This window comes from Anser brachyrhynchus, assembly GCF_964034855.1.
Source record: "Anser brachyrhynchus genome assembly, chromosome: 10".
Taxonomy (NCBI): domain Eukaryota; kingdom Metazoa; phylum Chordata; class Aves; order Anseriformes; family Anatidae; genus Anser; species Anser brachyrhynchus.
The window spans coordinates 23,548,482-23,569,730 of NC_137705.1; the positions used below are offsets into that span (position 1 = coordinate 23,548,482).

Consider the following 21,249-nt stretch of genomic DNA (forward strand, 5'->3'; position numbering starts at 1 on the left):
ATTATTGTCATAGACATGAAATAAAACAAGCATGGAAGCAAGATACATTGAATATAGTAACTGCCTATTGAAGGAAATATTTAAAACATTAAGTATGATTATATTTTTATGAATATTGTTTTAGCTGTGGCAATAAGCTCAGAGCCAATGCATTCAAAACTGATGAATCTTTTCTGTAAAGGAGTACATTTCCAGGAATCTTTGTTTCTACAGTAAATGTTCAAAGGCAATGCAGGATTTTCTGTAAATCATAAATAAAAATGTGTATCATATTGTTACATTTGACTCTTCTCCATCAATGTAGTAACGTGAAGGGGAATTTATACATCTGTATAATGTGTTTTCCATTAAAAAGATAGTAACAAGTGGAGTGAATTTCAGGCTCATTTTTGATTGAACGATACTGTGTTCCCCCTCTTGTATTGTTCTTTTCAATTTATTCTTTACCAGAGACAGGAAGGGAGCAGTGAAATAGGAAATTAGGATGTTTAGAAAGAGTAACTAAAGAGAGCTGCAAAATAGTTTTTAATTTGTTTAGATGGCTGAGAGGCCTCTACGTGTGTGATCTTTCCTGCTGAGCTGAAGGAAACACACGAGGACATGGTGCAGCCAGCCTGGGCTACCATTGCCTGCTAGTGGCTTCCGGACTTCTCAGCGGATGGCTTCACGCAAGGCCCTTCCTAGGAATGTTTCTGGGATTCCTCAGAGTCTTTGGAAGATGTTATCTCTCCCTTCCATTTAGCCTGCACTTCTAATGCTTGTAAACAAGACTGGGAAGCATGCTGGATTGCGGGGTAGCTGATGCGTAAAACTGTCAGTTATCCCATCACCCAGATGGGTTTCAAACTAGGACTTTATGCCTACTGCTTGCTTTGCCTGACCAACTTCTCTAAAAGCGTTGATTTGCTTTAATTCAGATAAAAATGCCACACAAATTATATCTGGTACAAGGAAAATGATAAATCTTCTTAAGATATGAATGGTCTCTGTGATTGCTTTCGCAGAGCCTTGCACTGTGCTGTGGTTTGCCCATTAACTCTGAAGTTTTGTGTAAGAGTACAATAGCAACACAGTGTACAGCTTGGGTAGCCCACAAGTAAAATTGTTCCACAAATATCTGGGATTTTAATATGGTAGAGAAATAATGGTACAGACTCCAGATAATTTTGTGACGTTGCTCTGACAAGTTCAGTTTTGTAATGTGTTCCTTTATTGCTGCTGTTATCTTTATCACTGTTAGCCTGCCTTTGTTTGATATGAAAAATGGTTAAAAGCTGAAAATAGAGATCACTTTTATATTTATGATCTTAGCCTTTGAACTGCACTGCTCACTCACATGAATTAAGAGAAGTGAATAGCATGCTGGTGTTTGTTTTACCCATGTAATATTTTGCAATATCTGAGTTTTTAACCCACCCCATCCACTGGCTCCTGCATACTAGCCTAGCTTACAGGCCAAATATAAAATGGAGTTCAATTTAAATAAAGTTAAAAACAAACAAACAAAAAACCTTAGTATTTTTTTATGTATTTTTAAAACTTGAGTCATGCAATCAATGTAAAGCAATGCTGCAAGAATCAGGGAAATGCTACTTGCAATTCAGCAGTAACCCCATCAGAAGGCATGCTGTTCTTCGTGCAGTCTGCAGCTTTGAAGAGCTCTCGTAACATAACCTGCAAGTTAGAGTATTCTGATATATGTGCACATAGGAGGAAATTTTGCAAGCTGTAGTCAGGTTTATTTTATTATTTTTCCTTGTTATAGAATAATTATTTTCTTGACCACATTTTTTTTTCTTCATGAGAGTTTTTTTGAACACTTAAAATTCATTTTATGAATAAAATAGATGCCATTGACTCCCCCTCCCCTGACCTCCCCGAGGATTGTGTGACACTGGAGACATGTGTTTCTTTTATTAAATTAACTCATCATCATGGTCTTGTTATTTCAACTGCGGGCTTAGCTGACCAAATTTCTATATTGCAAGAGAGAGTCATTAATCATTTGAAGAGGATTTGTATACATTCAGTTGCTCAACATCTCATCTCTCACTTTACTCCCAAATAAATTTAATAATGTTGCACATGTTCTTTTGCTTTTCCTTTGTGCAGTCGATAATATTAATTTAACCTCCTGTGTGTATGGTGGGTGATTAGAAGGAACAAAACAAACCTTGGATTGCAGTGAGCCCCATGGAGTTTTGTGTTCTAGTTCTTCAGTATTTAATTATTTTGATTATCCCCTGGTGGTAAGAAAAAAAAAATATCTGGTGAAGTACATGCTTTAATTCATTATCAGCTACAGTCAGTGTTCAGATGTTGTAGATTTCTGTATATGAACTGCCTGTTGCTTTCTGTTTTATTAGGGATAGTTATTAACCTCCAGCCTAGCAAAACACTCTATACAGGCTCTCTATTATCCCTGAGCGTGTCTTGAGGAGACAGTACAGCTCTCACTGAGGGCAGCGTTATATGCATGCCTTAGACTTTAAAGGGTCTAGGTTCATGTTGCTTCTCACGGCAGACAGAGATGAAGCAGAGCTTGAGAAATATTTCCTTCTTCCTACATGGAAGTAGGAATGAGCCACTTAGAGCATGTGGCTGTAAAAAGGCACACAAGTCCGATACGTCTCCACTGATAATTAGAAGCAACCTTGAGGGTTGTCATCAACCTGCCTGTGTCAGATGAGCTGAACAAGCACAGAACTTCACTGATTTCACTTTAAACTTTTCAACTTATCTGTTTGTGAAATAGCTTGCTTTTCAATTTCTATAGCACATTCTAAATTGTTTGGGATTTTTAGTGTTATATATTGAACACCATTAATGGGTTACCTCGTGATAAGATCGAAACCTTTAGAAAATATTACTGCGTTGATTTTTAAGCAAGTCTGCTCTTTTCCTCCTCTTTGCAGAATATTTTGTTACATAACTATTTTATAGAAGTTGTTCCTGCCTGTTCACTAGCTTGATAAGATCTACATGGAGTGAGAGATGAAGGAGACCTGTGGTTCTAGCTAGTAATGAAAACTGTATAGAGTCTGAGATGAAGTCCTGAGGCTGGTTCCTTTTTTTTTTTTTTTAAATCTTCATAGTTATACAAATTTGCATAGAAAGATCAGCCCCATACAATCGTTTTTAGGAACATTTGAGTTAGCAGGCTAGAGAAGAGAAATCCATTGATGGTTGGCTTGATGTATGATGTATGTGACAAATGTTTTTTTTTTTTTTTAAGAAGTGGATTCTGAGGGCAAATATAACAAACTTGAAATTATACTTCATGCACTTTTTAAATGTGCCAACTATCTTCAAAATACTGTTCAAGTTTATAACACGCATAACCTTATCCCCTGAGCATGGCCAGAAGTCAGGAGTTAATCCTGCTGTAAAAATCATGCAGTCTTGATTTTTGCTGCTTCTACCAGCTGCTGAAAAAGAATGAATATCCTTCCTTACCCCTGCCTTTTTAAAAAGAAATATGAAAAGCAAGTATTTTAAAATCAAGGTGATATTTCTCATATGCATCAAACTGCATTTCTATATCTGTCTTTAGACTTTGAAAGAGAAGGGTATCCTAAAGCCTTCTCCAGTGCATGGCTGTGTGTCTAACTGCTCAACAAAGCTACAGAGATTCTATTGCACCCGCTCCTCCCTGGGCACCCCGATAACCCGTCAGCATTTGTGTTTTGTGTCTGCATTTTGGCCACATCCATATCAATGGGACACTATCTGAAAATAAGTCATAGTGAAGGGTTTCTAATGCTCTGCAATGTACTATTTATCTACTCAAAGCTTACTGTGTAATGTTGTATTGCAGTTTTCTTAATCTGTTGCTAGTGGTGAAAGATAACTGCTACTGTAGCATGGAAGTAATGGTGAGCTTGATACAGATGTGTTCATAAATGTTTTAACATCTGCAAGTGAAAAACACTTCAGTATTTTTCTTTGCTTTTGCATGGGTCTTGTCCTTTTGGACTGAAAAGTATTAGGCTAATTCTCTTTCCAAATTATTGTTTAAATAAAGCTCGACAGCTCTCATGTTTATTAGCAAGAAAAATGAGCCTCCTCTGGTAGCGTATTTCTGAGTTGGAAGCACTGAGAGGAGTCCTCCCCTGTGCCCGTCAGCACCAAGATGTTCAGATGTGTCCTCACCAGCAGCACAGAGCCTGGGAGCCCAGCCTGAGTGGCACTGCAGGAGCAGTGTGTTGGGTGCAGCTGCGCCCCAACCCCAGAAGTATTCCCATCATTCTCACTCAGCAATATGTGCACCATGATAAGCCTTATCAAACGGCCACATTACTATACTGGTGGATTTCCCATGTAAGGGATTTTTGCCCTGTTACTGTTTCATGGTACTAACGTATAAGCTTATTGGCAGGGATACAGGCTTTCTGCTATTTGGGGTAATGTGGTTTTGAAACACTCAACATTCGCAAATGCACAGCCTTTACTTTCATTGTATTCTGGTTATGTTTATAAGTCATGAAATTCTCGCTTCGAGTTGCTCTAGAAACTTTTGTTTATTTTCTTCCATGGTTCACTCTGTTTCTGTGCAAGAATGATAACTGGCTCTTAACCTGCTCATCTGTGCAACTGCTCTCTTGTAACATACATCCACGAACCTGGGAGGAAGGAGAAATTACGGTGCTGCTGTAGCAGAGATTGCTTTTGTTGTATAGAAGGAAGTATTCCCTGGAGGGTTTTATGTGTATGAAAATGAACACTCTGCACACTTGCATATTTCTAGAGCGAGCAAAAACATTAGATCTCTAGTCAAGGTTGTGATACAGATATGATATGTTCCAAACAGGAAGCCTGATAAAAGTAGTAAAGCCTTTTCTCCTTCTTGAGTTTACTAGCTCCAGCAGTGAGTTTTGGCTCAGTCTTTTGACAAAGAAAAAATCTTGAGAGCTTTTGATTCTAAAAGTAGGTATGTTAGTAGTTATTAATCATTAAATGAAAAGGAGGCTCCAACTGAAACTTGCAATCAAATTGAGTCTCTAAATTCAGTGAATCATTTAAAATAGCCACAATAATTACTTGCTATTTGCCACTTTCCATGAGTCACCTAATCCTTACAAGACCTCTGAGACCTTGTTGTGTTATCAATTTGCATGCTGGTATAATTGATTCTATACTATAATAGCATTATTTATTTATCCTATTTTAATACAATTTTGATGGCGTAATTGTGTTGGGAGAGAATGGATAGCCTGGGGAAGGGTCAGCGTAATCTGACTGTGTAGACAACTAGATCAGTTGCTTTTCCAAGGATGCAAGTAACATTTTTGTACTCCTTCCATAATTAAAGAGTGGGACTGATCATAACATTTTGAACCCAAGGTGATCATTGCTGTTGGTTAATGACATTAAAAAGAGCAAAATAGATATGCATTGGAGTTTCCTCCAGAGACACAAGTAAGGACTTCCAGGGAACAAACAGAAATGATAAAGACTGTAACTCCCAACAAAAGATATACCATTTTTTTCAATTTCAAAAGTTTTTTAAAATTCAGAACCGGTTTTATTGCATGAGGTAGTTTGCTTTTATGACCTTTTATACTTGTTCGTTAAACATCAGACTAAGTACTTGAATACAAGGTTTTTATTCATATACTTAAAAACATAAATTCTCCTTAGTGAACCACTGTCAAAAGATAGTTTTTCAGCCCTGGAAGCTAGTATGCATTCAGACATCTGCCTCTTCATTAACACATGAGTACCAGAGTGGAGACTGTTAGTGTGTTCAGTAGTAGGAAAGGGTCCCTCAGACTGTGTGACTTTCCTCATTATGTTTTTTTAAACATATCTGCCCTTTCAGAGATGTGTTCTGCTTGTCAGTCTTGAGAAAATGATTTTCTTTTAACTTACTGATGATAGTACCTATTATGCTGAAAGTCTCATAGATATTTAAACGTCAATGCCACTTAATGCTAGACTTTTTTCTTCAGTTTCCATGTTTGCTTTTTCATTTTCTGATACATATTGAGGCTCAAGCAAATACCATAAACTTTCATCGATTTAGTATCTTCCAGAAACCTACAGCTTTGCCTTTAGGTTGGACTAGATGGTTGCAAAATGCTGTAAAAATGATTTTTTGCATAATTAAAAATTATTAGTGTAGACCCAATACTGCTATGTGCTGAACCATTAGTTTAATCATTTCCCATTGGGTTCTGCATAGCCCTGTGAACAGGAGTTTGTTATGCCATCTTGGAATAATAATTTCTGTATTTCAGAAAAAAAAAATTGAAGTAAAATCATAGAATGCATTGTTTTGTAAGAATAAAAGCAAATTCTTTTTCATTTTAAAATAAGATGAGAACCAACTGATAGATGTTTATTGTTATGTGCCTGGTATTCTCTGAGTCACAAAGGCAATTTGCATCAGAATGTCTTTTCTTTTAAATGAAGCAGTAAAAATTTACATTTAAAGCAATGTATGTTCTATGCAATGTTAACAAATATATGATAAAGCATCACCAGGTATTGACTTATAATAGGATTAATATAACTGGAAATAGAGAATGTCATACTTCTAAAAGTTTGTACAGCACTGCACCTATGCATGATGATATTTTTTAGTATTTTATATATATTACTGATATCTTGTCGTAGCAAAATATCCATTGTAATCAAGGTGCTCGGTTAGTTGAGATGTTATGCTGAAGTAAGGGGCTGAAGTGAAACATAGCTGGCAAATTTGCTTGTTACCTGGTAGATAGCTCTCCCACGCAGCCTAACCCTGTGGTTTTCTTTGCATGCCACAAACCTTGCCCTTCCCCACAACTTTTCTGATTCCTTTTGCATGAATTAGTTTTTCTCATCCTTAACATATGTCTGTGGCAGCCATCCTCAGAGATCAGGCTACATGTTTCTGTATTGTGGCTGAAGCTCTCATATGGAGTTTTAAAACAATGTCTGCCTTTTCTGGTCAGCCTGAATGAACCTGTAAAAGAATTTTGTGATCTAACAGTCCAACAAGTGTCTGTCTACTGTGATTATTGCAGTATATTAGAGGATCCTAGGGTTCTGCGACTGTGATAGTGATATGATTCTCATGTCTCAAATGTATTCATGTCTCAAATATATTCATGTATGGGACGTCTCAAATATATTCATCCATTTGCTAGGGAAGAAGGGTCCAGATGCTTGTTTTGAGCACTGTTGAGCACTACAGATCAGTTTATACTGGCTTGTGCTGAGAAGGTTTTCTGCACAAGAGTAAATGAATCACATGAAAGCTGAGATTCCTATTTCTCCCAGATCTTTATGGCCTTGCTGTAAGATTTGTTCATTACAGTATAGAGGGGCTATTGAAAGTGGGTGATGAAAACATTCAGAATGATGCAGATGCTAGCAAGGAATTTGCTTTTAAAACTAACACAACAATGGAACCCAATGGGCTTGTTTAAATGCCAGTGTAAATGCACAAAAATATAAATATTCATATTCAGATCTTGAGATGCATCTAATAGATTACATGAAACAAATTTCCTTTGAATGCTTTTTATTCAGTTCATTGATCACTGTGCAAGTCTGTACATAAGGTTAGTGTGAACTCATCTGCTGGCCAAGTCACAGTAAAGACTGGCTATGCTCCTAACCTAGATAATTATTTTGTTATTTATTAGACTAATATCTTCTTGGCATGTTATATTGTGCACACTCAGAACTCACCAAGTTAAGGTTACATCAAAGATTGACCTCCACTGACAAGATTAAATTGAAGTCATTTTCTTAGAGCTTAGCAGGTAGAGTATTTGTGTTGTCAGCAAACAGGACTTTATCCTCTTTCCCCTGGGCATTATCTCAAATGCGGTGTCAGAATGCCAGATGGATTTCCTTCACTACTTTTCCTCCAATTTTTATTTTTTTAATTTTCTTTCTACTGCATTTCAGCTGTCACATTCAATAATTTCCTCGGAAGCAATGTGTCCAAAAGAAGCCACTGTATAACAGCTCTGCGTAAATGCTGTTTTTTTTGTTTTTTTGGTTTTTTTTTAGAAATAGTATTTTTGAACCGTGCATGCCACCTGATGTTTCCTCTTCAGAAATTGCAGGGCAGTCTTAAATCTGTTATTTTTAATAGGCTTTTCATTTGCCCCAAAGGCTGGGAGGGGCTGGAAACATGGAGGGTGGTGGGAATTATAATATTCTCATTTATTATTCCTTTATCTGTAATGCAATAAGTACTATACTGTACTTTAAAAGTAACACGCAAATAATATAATTGAATATATACTTATAGAATTGAAAAGAAAGAATACTTACACCAATAATTCAGTGAATACTAAATCAACCAAAGAAACAATCAATTCCAAATACCCTTAATTGTGAAATGAATGGTCTAATTTATTTAAAATATAACTGTTTTTAATACTTGGTTAGCCTTGCCACTTACAGAACATGACAAAGGGGAATGTCAACTAATTAATTCCTTTAGAAAAGGAATAACCCATCAAATGAAAGGAAGTAATGTTCTTTTAGAGGTGATTGACACACTTTGCATGGCAAAATATATTCTGATATTCTTATTAGAAATTTGACCATTTTTTTCCTAACATTTTCTAAGTATTATAAAACCTATGGGCAAGGTAACCTTATGTGCTTAAAATCACTAAATCTATATGTGAATTGCTCTATAAATTATTCTGTGATTCATAAATTCGGTTAAAGGGGAATACTATATTGCTACATAATTTAGTACAGAATATTTTATTTCCAAATGTATTTATCTTTTCTTTAAAGTAATATTTAAATGCAACTTTTTTGTTTAAATTCTGACTTAAATGTTTGTGAATGCTTCCAATGGTGGCCTTTAATATGGGGGAAAAAAACAACACAAGCTTTGATTGCTCTGTGACAATTCCAATAAGACTTACTAAGCCGTGAAGCATCATGAAAGGAACACTGGCCTATCTGCAACTCCAGCAGTTGCAGAGGTATTGTCATGCTCCAAAAACAGAAGAACAAAAAGGAGAACAAAGCTATGTCTTTAAGGACAAGGAAACAATTGGTGCAATCCTCCTCACCCTGATCGAACTTAACAGTCCAGGGGATGTAGAGGTGGTTGGCAAGAAGGAAGCATGAAATACGATTTTATTTATCACTGTACTCCCAGGGGATGGAATGTCAGCCTTTCTTCCAGGTTTAGATAATATCTACTATATTACAGAAAAGTTCGGCACCTTACTTCCTTGCTTGGAGCTGGAGTAGGGTTGGTTTTACAACAGTTATTAATGCATGGCTTAACGTTGGAAGGCATGTTCTATTTCTTACTAAGACTGGAAATTCAAATTAGACTTTCAAGTCTTCTGCTAAGTGTCTCTGGCTTCTGCAGAGAGGGTAAATCAAAATGGCTGCTGTCACGTGGGCGGCAGGCATACAGTGCAGTTCATGATCCGTAGTAAACCTGTATAGCAAACAAATGGAGAAGGTTTCTCCCAGATAGAGTAAGAACTGCTGTTTCTTGGAGGTGATCACTTTCTTCATCTGTTCGCTTTTGTTATGAGAAGAATTAAATGTATAACAGTGACATCTTTCCAGTGGTATTGAGAAGGGGAGCATCTTTGGGGGTCTTGCAAAGTTCTCATAATTAATGAATTAATTCTCAAAGTTAGTGAAACTACAACTTCAAGTGAAATGCATCTGTAGTCTTTTCTTTATCTATAGCTTCAGAAAGAGAGGGCTGTGAGGGCGTATGGGAGAACCACCACTTTTTTTTTTTTTTTTTTTTTCAGAAATTTAGGTTTATGTAGTTTGTATATACTCATGAAACGTATACAACATATTATTTGGTTCGTCTCGGTATAATCCAATTAAAGTAAATTATCTTTAAGGTCAAAGGTTTGGTCATGTCAGATTAATTTCATTTAGGTTGATTTTCAAATGCTGATGTGTCTTGAACTGTTATATGTGGTTAACAGTAAGTGGAGCTTCAAGTTTATATATTTCTCTTATTCAGTAGGTGCTCAAAACCAAGCTAATATACAGGATTTATTTTGAATTCTATTTTAATCTAAAATCCAATTTATGGGGTGGACATTTTGAAAATAAAATTGAAAGAGCAGGATATTGAAAGCTTGACGTGTAAGCCTCCATTTAAGATACTGGTTAAATTATCTATTCTTTTAATGGAAGCCTACTGATAATAAAATTTTTACCTGATTGTTTATTAGAATGAGTTGCTTATCACACTGAGAAGCAGTGCTTGCAAAATGACTTTGAAGTTTTTATACTTGTTAGTCTGTTTTTACTTTGTAAATGGTATTAATATTTATCCTTGTAAAAGTTGTGTGGATTACATACAATCTATGGTTGCATAGATTCATGTTATTTATATTGATTTACAGTCAAATGGATAGTTAGGGCAGACGCCAGGATTTAAATTAATTAAATTCTTCAAAGATGCTGTACTTCGGTATGTTTCAATTAAGAAACATATTATGAAAACTGTTGCCAAAGGTTAAAGGCATTTAAGAGGTTAAAAAGTAGTCTTCACTGCTGCCTTCAAAGCTGGATAGAATTTCTGGTTAAACTAGGTCATAAAAAAAAATCAATAATTTTATCTAAATTGCTTTTGCTTATCTGGTTATAGTTCTGCACAAAATAGGCCAAATACTCTTCAGGAATCTGTAAAGAGGCAGACAATTTCTTGTCCAAAATAAGTCACCATTAAGTTTACGTGCTCACATTAAAGTATGCTTGGTTTTACAAAACCTACAATGATGTGCTGTTGTAAAGCTCAGCACACAGTGAAGGTTTTTCATTAGGAAACATCAGTCAGTACACAATGAAGTAGGCAACAACATCTTCAGAAGAAAAAGGCCTAAGAAATTGTGCTATCACTGGTTTAGTTAATGTTCCTGTGAAGTAAAATTGCTTTTAGCCTGTCAAGGCCTAGGTTCAGCACTGATAACAGTTCTTGAACAGATGAGAGTAAACAGAGAGATCGTCATTAAATAATTATTAACCAAATGATTTAAATTTAGAGCGCTTTGTGTTAAAATAGTGCATACGTTGTTTATGTTCAAGGTGTTCATTGGGCTACCCATAACGTTTTCAGGACAGGCAATATGGGTAATGTGAGGTAATATGGGGTTTCCCTGAGATGTGTTGATAAATCTCTGGTTTCATAAATATACCTGTATGAGGATTATAGAGGCAATCTGAGAAGTAGTAGAAATATCTTGCTTTTCTGTTCTAGATGGAGATGCACTTAAACATTAATCAATGAATCGAGATATGTTAAAATATTTAAACTTCCTTATATTTTTATGCTGAATGTGAATTCAAAATACTGGATATGTGTCTCTGTTGCAGTATGAATACTTCAATGCTGTGCTCATAAATGAACGAGATGAAGAAGGAAACTATCTGGAGCTGGGAAAGGAGTTCATTCTGGTGCCAAACGACCACTTCAATAACTTACCTGTGAACATCAGTCTGAGTGATGTCCAAGTACCAACAAATATGTACAATAAAGGTAAGATAAGAACTGTTCTATTTCATTATTCCTTTGGCCAAACATAAATTAGGAACTTCATTGCTTATAAAATGAAACCATTGACTGACTACGTATTGTGTGTTTTCCAGTTGCAATTATATGGAAATCTCAGCAGAGGAATGCTAAAACTATGCCATAGAATAAAATCAGTTACAAAACTGTCAGAGTCCTTAGCAATTTTAATATGGTCAATAATTTGTACATTAGACTTGCATTAATTTTCCCATATAATATGGCAGAATAAGTTTATTCTTATGAAACACTTTCCAGCCTCTTTAAATCAGTTGAACAGGCCCTACATCATTGCTTACGAGTTGAATTCTCTTTGCTGTGAGCTAGAGGTACCTTTGAAAGATACAAGGTAGGAGGGTGGGGAATATCTTTTTAGAGTTATGCTCTCAAGCTGGTGGGAGTAATTCCATCTGTATATGACTGCATACACAGCTGCTGTGAGTTTTCAGATAATTTTTAGGAGGATTAAAGTACACTAAAATTTCTACTACCTTGACTATTCTTCATAGGTGCTGTTTAGCACATAGTGCTAGCAAATAGCTCCATGAGATATGTTTAGGAATGATGGACTTAGGCCTAAAAATTGGGAAAAGAAGCTGAACTCAGATACACACTTGCTCAATTTCCTTTTCCAACTTCCCTCTGATCAAGAAGCAGAATTTTCTAATTTTATGGTGCTTATGTAGCACCTGTCCATTTATTTTTATGAAGCCAGTAATAAAAGAAAAAATAAAAAAGAAAGCGTAGAAGTTTCCAAACCATGTCTGCAGAGTATTTGTCATTGGTCTGTAGAAAACTGCCTAATCTCATTATCTGGTTTCTCTTCCTTCTTTTAACTATACTAAAAGACAGCTAAAAATACATTAAATGCTTTCTGTGTAATTCATTCCAGGCTAGCAATTGTGGTAATTCATGCAAGGATATTGCGTAATCACAAATGGAAGGAGTAGTAGTTCAGATAGGTTTGGCTGGTAGGAGAAGTGATTCATATAACAGATTGTCTTTAAGTTATGATTAAGTTATGATTCAGACTTGAGAATCTTGATAAGCCAGAAATTTTACAGTAATGTCTTAAATTAGGGATTACAAAAAAGCAAAGCTTCCTAGACAGTATTTGAAAGGCTGTGAAATGAATAATATGGAATATTTTTACAAGATTTGGAAAATGCTTAAGTCTTCTAAAACTACCAAATCATTTTTTGTTGTGAAAGTGCTAATATTTACTTGAGAGAGCCTACGTATTAATCCATTCCAGAATTGTTATTTATATGTATTATCGTTTGTAATAAAATCAAAAAGGGGAAAAAAAATTATTGTATGGTTGTAAAGGGCATCAGGCAGACGTCGGGCAATCCTACTTCTCTTGGAGAAGCAAACTAACCTGATGCTATGCTATGCTATGCTATGCATAGAATCTGGTTTTATATGTTGATTAATTACAGATAAGGCCAAAGGCAAAGGGCTTGTTCCATCTTGTTTTGGCCTCTAATGCAGGGACTGCCTGCAGAGATGGGGGAGATAGAGCTCTGTGATGATTCCTATTTCTACTTCATCTAATTCAAACCAGCCAAAATCATCACTTTAAGCAGCTGCAGGAACACATTTTTTTGTCATTTAAATGTATTCCAACTGCTGAAATCTGGTTTCGTGCTGACATTTCCTTACACATGGACATGATAGTCTCGGTTTTGGAGACTGACACTGTCTGGAAATGTTACTCTTACCAAGAAGAAGAGGTCAGTATACTTATATTTTTCATTGCCCATTTCTCAAGTTCTGTCATGCAGTGGTATGATAACAATTTAATCAAATCCTAGCCTGAGGGCACAGGCCATAGATATCAATAGGTTTACAGCCAGGTATCTGAATAACACCATTTCTCTAGAAAATGGCTGTTGTTTCCAAGTTATGTTTTATTTTATCGAATTAATAGGTAAAACCACAGCCCAAACTTATAGTTTAAAAGTGTAGTTCTTGATTATTTAAACAGAGGACTTTCAAGTCAGCCTAGGAAAATTTGTAAGCTAAGTCTAAATTTTGTTACTTCATTTTCAAAATGTTTAATTTTTTTAGTTCTGGAGATATTGGTAACTTGCAGAGGAGAGCCATAGGACTTGGCAAAGGGTTGAAGAAGGTGCCTTAGACAGAAAGACTTAAGGAGTTCGGTCCATTTAGCTTAGCCAAGATATGATTAGAGGATTAATTAGTTTATCTCTAGTTAATTGTTAATCAGCTTGCCAAAGTTTTAAAAATTGAAATTGGGCTCAGTTAAGGTGTGGATATAGGGTGTTTTTGTTGTTGTTAATGAATGTAGTTAATAATTGAAAGAATTTACAGTGGGCTATGAGAAAGGTTTTTCTACCTCCTGGCTAGAAGCCCTTAATCAAGACCAGACTCTTTTTTGTTTGTTATTTAAATAATGCATAGTCTAGAATTAGTTTAGGGAAAAACTTTGGCCTGGTCAGATTGCGTGATCATAATGATCCATTCCAGCTGTAGAATCACTAAACTGAACATTCACAGTCCATAACTAGGCTCTAAATGAGATTGGCTTAATATAATGGGACATAAATACGATTTCTCTTCTTTAAATATCTTCTGGCTCTGTCAGCCTCTGCATAGAAAAGATAAAAAATATGAACAGTAACAACAAGCCTAATTCCAGTTCTAAGGAAACCATCAAGTTTAGACTTTAAAAATGTAAAGAAAAAGCAATTTTCATGACATGATAGTGAAATCAAGAAAGCTAAAATACCATAAATATCATAACCATGATATTAAAATTTAATGTGGAATCTTTTGAAGAGGAAAATAAGCCAAAAAAAAAAACGAAAAAGCTGCCAACCTGATTTGTAGTCATACATGTAACTCTGGTGCCATCTTTGACTACGTGTTACGTGTACCTACTATAAATGTAGAAGAAAAAGTAAATCAGTCAATTTTACATTTACAGTACTTTAGAGTCTGGCATTATTTTAAAATCTGAAGAGCTGGTTTACTTATTGATATGCTCTTGTGTAGTCTTAGACTGTTTGCTTCTCTCTCCTGTGCCCTCTCCCCTTCCTGCCTTGGTGTCTCCATATCTTATAGTGCTCATCAATTATTGTTAAAAATAGAAAAGTTAACGACCTTTGGAATATAAATCCTGTAAAGGCATGGGCTCAGAAAACACCCTTTTGGCATTCCCATAGTAATCATATACAAGTGGGATGATTATTTTACGGATAAGCGTACTTACCTGTATGCCGATATGGAGAGATCTCTCCCAGCTCAAAGCTGTTTCACAGCAAGGCTGGCAGTTTATTTAAACTGCAGAACATTTTGATGAAATTGGCCTCCTTCATTTTTCCTGTAAATGACTGCTTATGATAATGTTTTGCTTTTGAAATATTAAAGCACACATTGGGATTCTAAATCTGTCAGTACATTCTGTTTCTTCGCTTTAAACACAAAGTTATAATCGCTGCCTGCAGCCAAAGGATTTGCAAGGTAGGATCCTTTTAAACAATGAATAAATAATTAAGATTAAGTAAGAAGTTCTGTGATAACTCTCTTAGCAAGCAGTAACTCCTTCTTTCATCCTCAAATTTGGTAACTGACAATTAACAGCTTTGTACAGATTTGACAAAGTGGGGAAAAATTCAGTGAATTAATCAGCTGTATCACATAGGTATTTCCATAGAGAAGGAAGGGAGGAAGAATGTTACTGTTTTCATATTGAAAGGAAAGTTTACAGTTTTGGAAAGTATACAATCGATCTTAATCCAGTTTGGAAAACACAATACCAAGGCAGAAATCCAGATGTGAGAACAACTGTGTATAAGGCACTGCCCGATTGAGCTGCTGTTTTTTTAATAGAGTTTATTTACATGAGTTATAAATCAGCACCAAAGCAAGTTTACATCTCTCATTTTCATTGTTTAACGCTCTACTGATATTTAGAATGCAAGTGATTTGGGGCATGCTACCTGTCTCAGACATAACTTTAATCTATAATTCTATGGGTATACCTTCCAAAGATACTCAGGTACACCTTTCTGCACATCAGTTAGAGTATTTTAATCAGCTAATGTGGAAGAAAAAAAAAAGATTTTAAGTTTACATCATGTCAACATTTATTTAATTACTTTCTGAGATGCTAGTAGCACATTTAGAAGAACCTAGGAATGTGATATGTAATTAAAAAGTAGGCAGTTGGAATGTGGGTTAGGCTTTCTGGCAACCATCCACGAGGAACATGGTTTCTGGCAGTAGAGTTGCCACTGGGAGAAAGTGAGATTCTGTAAAGGATTTATGTACTTGAGGAGATGATAATAGAAGGCTTCAGAACACTCAAATCTGATCTTATGTTGTCAGCGTATAGATGTAAAAGAAAATTAGAGTAGCATTTAACCTTCTGTTAGTATAAGAATGTGGTAGTCTTAACTTTAAATTCTTTCTTTGTCCAAAGTATATGTTGTATCTGAGCAGAGGAACCTATTCCTATTTTAATTTTCTAAGTCTGGATCATACGATATTATTTAACTATGGTTGTGGTCAGTAATTACATGGTTTCTTCCACTGAGGTTATGCTCAACTTGCTCAACAATTTTTCCAGCTTTTGAAAGAGGCTTATAAACACCTGGCTAATATGATGCTGTTCCAACTATTTTCTTGAATCTTTTGGGGTTCCATCAGTATGTAGGTGAAAACCAAAGATGGGGTGGTTGAATCTTTATGACAAATGCTCAGAAAATTCTAAAATATGGGACCTGTTGAGAAATGAAGTATAGTGTAGTATAGTACCAGAGGTCTCTCACAGGAGGTTCTCAGATGCTCATGTTAGCATTGCATAAAAACTATAAAATTCCAGAGGATGTTGGTAAATGATACCTCAATATTAGCTGAAAACAGATTCTGTTTTAGAGCTTTCGCAATAACTTGGTTAGATAAGGTAAACTTTACCAGTAGTAGTTGGTAGAAAGGGCAAAAGCCCAGATTGTCTTCTTTTCAGTACTTCAGAAATTTCAGTACACTAGTAGTACTTGTGTTTTAAACTGTCTTTGTATTGTACCTTTGTGTGTTTATTTATTTGTGTTTTTTTTTTTTTTTTCCATTTCTTTTTACCCCTTAGGTCCTCAGAATTGTCATCTTGGTCATTAACAAGAGTTAGACTAATTCCCTAACTAATGTAAATCATTAACTGATTTAGCTGGTACTAGATTCTCCTTTGTCAAGGACTGGTGCAAACTGCAGGATTTCCCTCCTTAAAGTCAATGACATTATAATATTGCAAAATTAGCATTAGACTGCACTTGCCTCTTGGGTCCCTAGGAACATTAACAGGCAGCTATTTAGCCATATCACAAGAGGCACCTGTCTGCCTGGAAGACTTTTTGATATTTTTCGATTTCTGGGACATTATTTCAGTGGTCCTTGAATATTTCTGGGACTTGAAATTGCAGAGCATTTTCAGAGTAACTGTAAAGTGTAAGAATTAGTAGTGCTTTCTAAGGACAGTTGATGCACTGTATGTATTCTCAAAAAGTGACACGTATGTTGTTTAACCACCTTTTGTTGTTATCAGAACTTAAGTAGTAATTTTGGATTTTAAGAACTTCAATATCTACAGCCACTGGTTAGGATTCAAGGGTAGATAGTAAGATTCTTAGGCACATACATCTCTAATCTGATTGCATGACTAGTTTGTGTTTTTAAATGGGTAAACAGGAACTGACTCAGATCTCTAGGTACAAATTAATCCAGTGAAAGGTGAAGGGAGGCAGACCTTTTTGCAGTGGAAACAATAACAAAACTAAATGATTTATCACAGTTGGATAAAAAACAAACAACAAAAAAAAGCCACTGTCTTTGCTGAATTTCTGTTTAGAGTAAATGTGTTCAATGTAATCATTTCTTCACTGTAAGAAATTCAAACTTAGGGAGAGATTTCTGTGCCTGGGATTTTCCAATTATAAAAGTCCTATTTATTTTTAAAAAGTTATGTCTCAAAATGTTCATTGTAACTCGGCCTTTAGATGTGATCTAGGCTAGAATATCTCTCTCACAAAGAGAATCATTCTAAGTGTTCTTGGAGAAGAGGGGGAAAAAAAAGCTTTTTTTTTTTTTTTTAAAGTCAGTTTTACTTTCCTAGTTGGGTATGTACTGCCTCAGGTTCCTCTCTTTGTTTTCCCAAGAAAAGACAAAGTATGAGCAACGTTTTCCAGGCCTAGTTTTGTACCATCTTTTAGGTGAACTTCTGTAGTTTTCTCGTCATGCATACTTTTTATTTGTTCCCATTTAGGCCTTTACTAAACTTTAACAATATGCAAGTTGTATTCCTTTTCTTGTTACCACTTTTTGCTTGCTTACCAGAAAACACAGTTTATTCTTTTTTCTACCTTGAACTTTCAGCTCCATTTTCTGTTGGAACTAGGTCTTGCTTGGGCTTCTTTGTGCTTATGACTATGGTTCAGGCTGTCATTACCTTTTTTTTTGGAGATGAATAAAGAAATTTCAAGTGTCTGAAGGTACACTTGGATGTTTGGTGTCAGCTGCAGGTTATTGGGGATAAGAAATTCCTGCTCTCTGCCACTACACCTTGCTGGGTATTACTGCCACATTCAGAGCAGCTGTCATAAACTGTTCTGTAAGCTCTTCCCAAAACTGGTTTAGTTAAAGGAATAGAGTCGGCATTTTTTCTAGCAGAGTGAAATCAGAATCATTTTGACAGAACTAGGGTGGGGTTAAGTGTATGTGGATTTATCTGCTAGCTTTGGACAGTAGTCTATGGGAGATGGCAGAGGAGGAAGATGCCAATGGAGGTACACTAGCGGAAGAGGTAATGTGTACAGGGATGAGATGCAGTTTGAGCAACGTCTGACTTTGAAAGAGAAATGAGAGAAGAAATATAATTTATTTTGGCAGCAGAAAGGAAGTAGGCTTACATGAGTTGATTTAAGCTAATGGGAGTTTTTCCTTTGTACTCATTTCTGTTTTACTGTATATTTACTTGCTGAGTTTTATAATGGAGGAATATTTCCTAGAGGATAAACCTTCATCCTATTAACACAGCTGACAGTGGAATTAAATGCATTCTACAGCTTTGCAAGACTTAGCCATCCAAGTCCTTGAGGATAGAGTCCAAGCTTACTGGACAGATAAACAACAGATTTCCTAATTCTAAATGCTCTTAATTTTTAGGGTATCTTTGTGTACATCACTAGCTAATGTCAGAGGAAAAGACATGCAGGTACATCTGTGTTATATGATGGAGAGTTGTGCAGTCTGTTCTTAGCACAATGGATGTAGACATACGCATAATTCACTGGAGTATTGTATGGAAATATGAATGCAAGATGGTTATATGAGCATGGTTCTGCAACTAAGTTACCAATCCCTGACCCTCAAGGATTTTAATTTATTAAGGTACTGCACAAGGTTAATGTCTTTATTTTGCTTCCCATCCACAGATAGCTAGATTGCAGCTTTGCACTGTCTTCCTTTTGTACGGTGCATGACATATAGCTTTTAAGAGACATATTTTTGTACGCCAATATTATAGTGCTTGCTTGTTTTCCCATAGTTTGCTTCCGGTGGGATTCCATTATGTAGCCTGAGGTACGGTTCCTTACTTTAAATTCTGTGACCCTTGCAACAGTTTTAGACTAGGCTCAGCAATCTGGTGCTCTGCAGCACAGCACCTCTTTGCAAATGGTTACGTTCCGTTGATTTCTGTGGTCCTGAAATCTAACGCTTGCTGAACTACTGTGCTCTGGGTGGGGAGATGGAAGGCTATACATAAAAGTTCTGCGGAACTGGCATCTACAGCTTTTAGCTCGGGCTTTTCATGTTTCACTCCTAGTAAACTCCTGGGGTGAATATTGCATGAATACATAAATGTCAGTCATTGTAGGTGCACGCAAGCAGAAATACCTTACTGGTACAAATGAATAGGCTTATTCTGAACAACATCCTCAGTTTGGGAAAGTTTTCATCCTCATTTGATTTATAATGATATCTATTCAGTTGAGTTTGAACAGGAAAACGTCCACTCTTAGTTTGGAAGAGTTAATTCTTAGACTCTGGGAAAAGAGTTGATTACTGTCTTTGAAATGCCTTGGAGGGGAGAGGGATGTTGAGTGGTATGTGGAAAAGTCGGATATAGTGGGAAATGCACAAAAGGAACATGTTAACTTGACTACGTACAGTCAAGTATACTGTCATAACTGTCTTCTAAAGGGCTTTCTGATCCAAGGAGGCGCTTAAAAGTACCTTCCTGCTTTCCCATGTATTGCTCAAGCTGAATCAAGATACCGGTGCCTGGGCATGAACAGATAGTTATTTAAATGCATTTTCCTTCTATAGAAACTTGATATCAAAAACTGACCTATCTAAGAGACGATGGACTCTGCTTCAGGGAGAAAGTGTGCTCTGTGCAGGAAGAAGAAAATATGTTATAATTGATTGCTGATTTTAATAATAATATGTCAAAATAAAGCATAAAATATCCTCAAAATTATTGGGTTTGGAAAGTTATTCTCCAACTTTCATTTACTACAGAGAATGGGGTTTATACTATTGAACCATGTTTCTTTTTTTTTTTATATGCATACTTTTTAAATTAAAGAAGTTATGCGAACTTCTAGCACACTGCTTACAATGATTCCTTTTTAATGTTGACATTATTTACACTGAATAGATTTCTCTTGGCATTTTCCTACAACTTTGTCTGACATTTCATTAATGTCTTCCCGTAAAAAAGACTGATTTTTCCTGTCCTTTGTTCCATCAACCCAGTTATATTTCATAGTACTGCCACGTGATTTGGAAATACATTTTGGGGTCACAGTCATTTTTTGTGAATTTGTAATTGACTAAGTCTTCATTCCTTACTATAATGTATTTCAGAGGGGAGCAGGTGAACAATATGGTTTAAATCACATAATCATAGCTGACTTTTTAAAATATCTTCTTAATAGCAGCTCCCTCTCTCCAACCCCTGACATCAGACCGTGATATGTACATTCTGATGGTTACCTTTTTAGCACTAGGAAGGAATTATTTTCTTATCAGCTTTGCTGGTCTCTGGCAAAAGCCTATCAACAGCCCAGAGGCTGGTTGTCTTACAAAAATCTCTGCTATGATAAATTGGCAGGTGCCTAAGTAAGTTACTTTTGCATCATCAGGACTGTTTCATGGTTAAATTAGAAAATGTATTTATGGGGAGATCTTTATTAAGGAAGCTGGAGAATAGCCTGGGCTCAGGCATGTGAAGAAATCATTTCTCTAAATCCCACTTGTTTGAGGTGTTTAAAAAAAACATGTACAAACATAAGAAGATGACCTAGGACTGCAGATTCTTGAATGTCTATCCAGGTACGTTTAGATAATGAAATAGCCTTAATTCAAGATGTTGCTGTATCTTTACTCACAGAACACAATAACCAAAATAGAAAATAAATTCTAACTATCAGTGTGATACAGAGCTAATCTGCTGGTTTAAAAAATAAAAATAATATAAATTTTAACCTAGAGAAGTATGTCTGTCTGTCTTTCGTCTGTTCTTTCCATCTTCATGCTGTGGTATAGCTGCTGTTCTAGTCTTTTTGAAGTACAGGAATGGATTTTATCAGTGCTTTCTGTAACTGCAGTTTTTCTATGATGGATGCTGAAGTCCGTGAATATTTTCAAGCATTTCTGTCAACACGCGATATGGTTTATGTCAACTCAACTAACAAACGTAAGGC

General features: G+C 35.8%; 1 protein-coding gene across 31 annotated transcripts in view; it reads left to right on the forward strand.

The window, feature by feature from the left end:
* Window positions 1-21,249, forward strand: part of CACNA2D3 (calcium voltage-gated channel auxiliary subunit alpha2delta 3) — a 530,340-nt gene that overhangs the window by 232,849 nt on the left and 276,242 nt on the right. For all 31 annotated transcript variants that reach the window (XR_013955470.1, XM_080605848.1, XM_080605850.1 and 28 more), the window contains one exon: window positions 11,326-11,488. Coding sequence is in view for 30 of the 31 variants with exons in the window: in XM_080605848.1 (XP_080461974.1) it covers window positions 11,326-11,488 (163 nt within the window). In the remaining variant the exon portion in view is untranslated. The remainder of the gene's footprint in view (window positions 1-11,325; window positions 11,489-21,249) is intronic.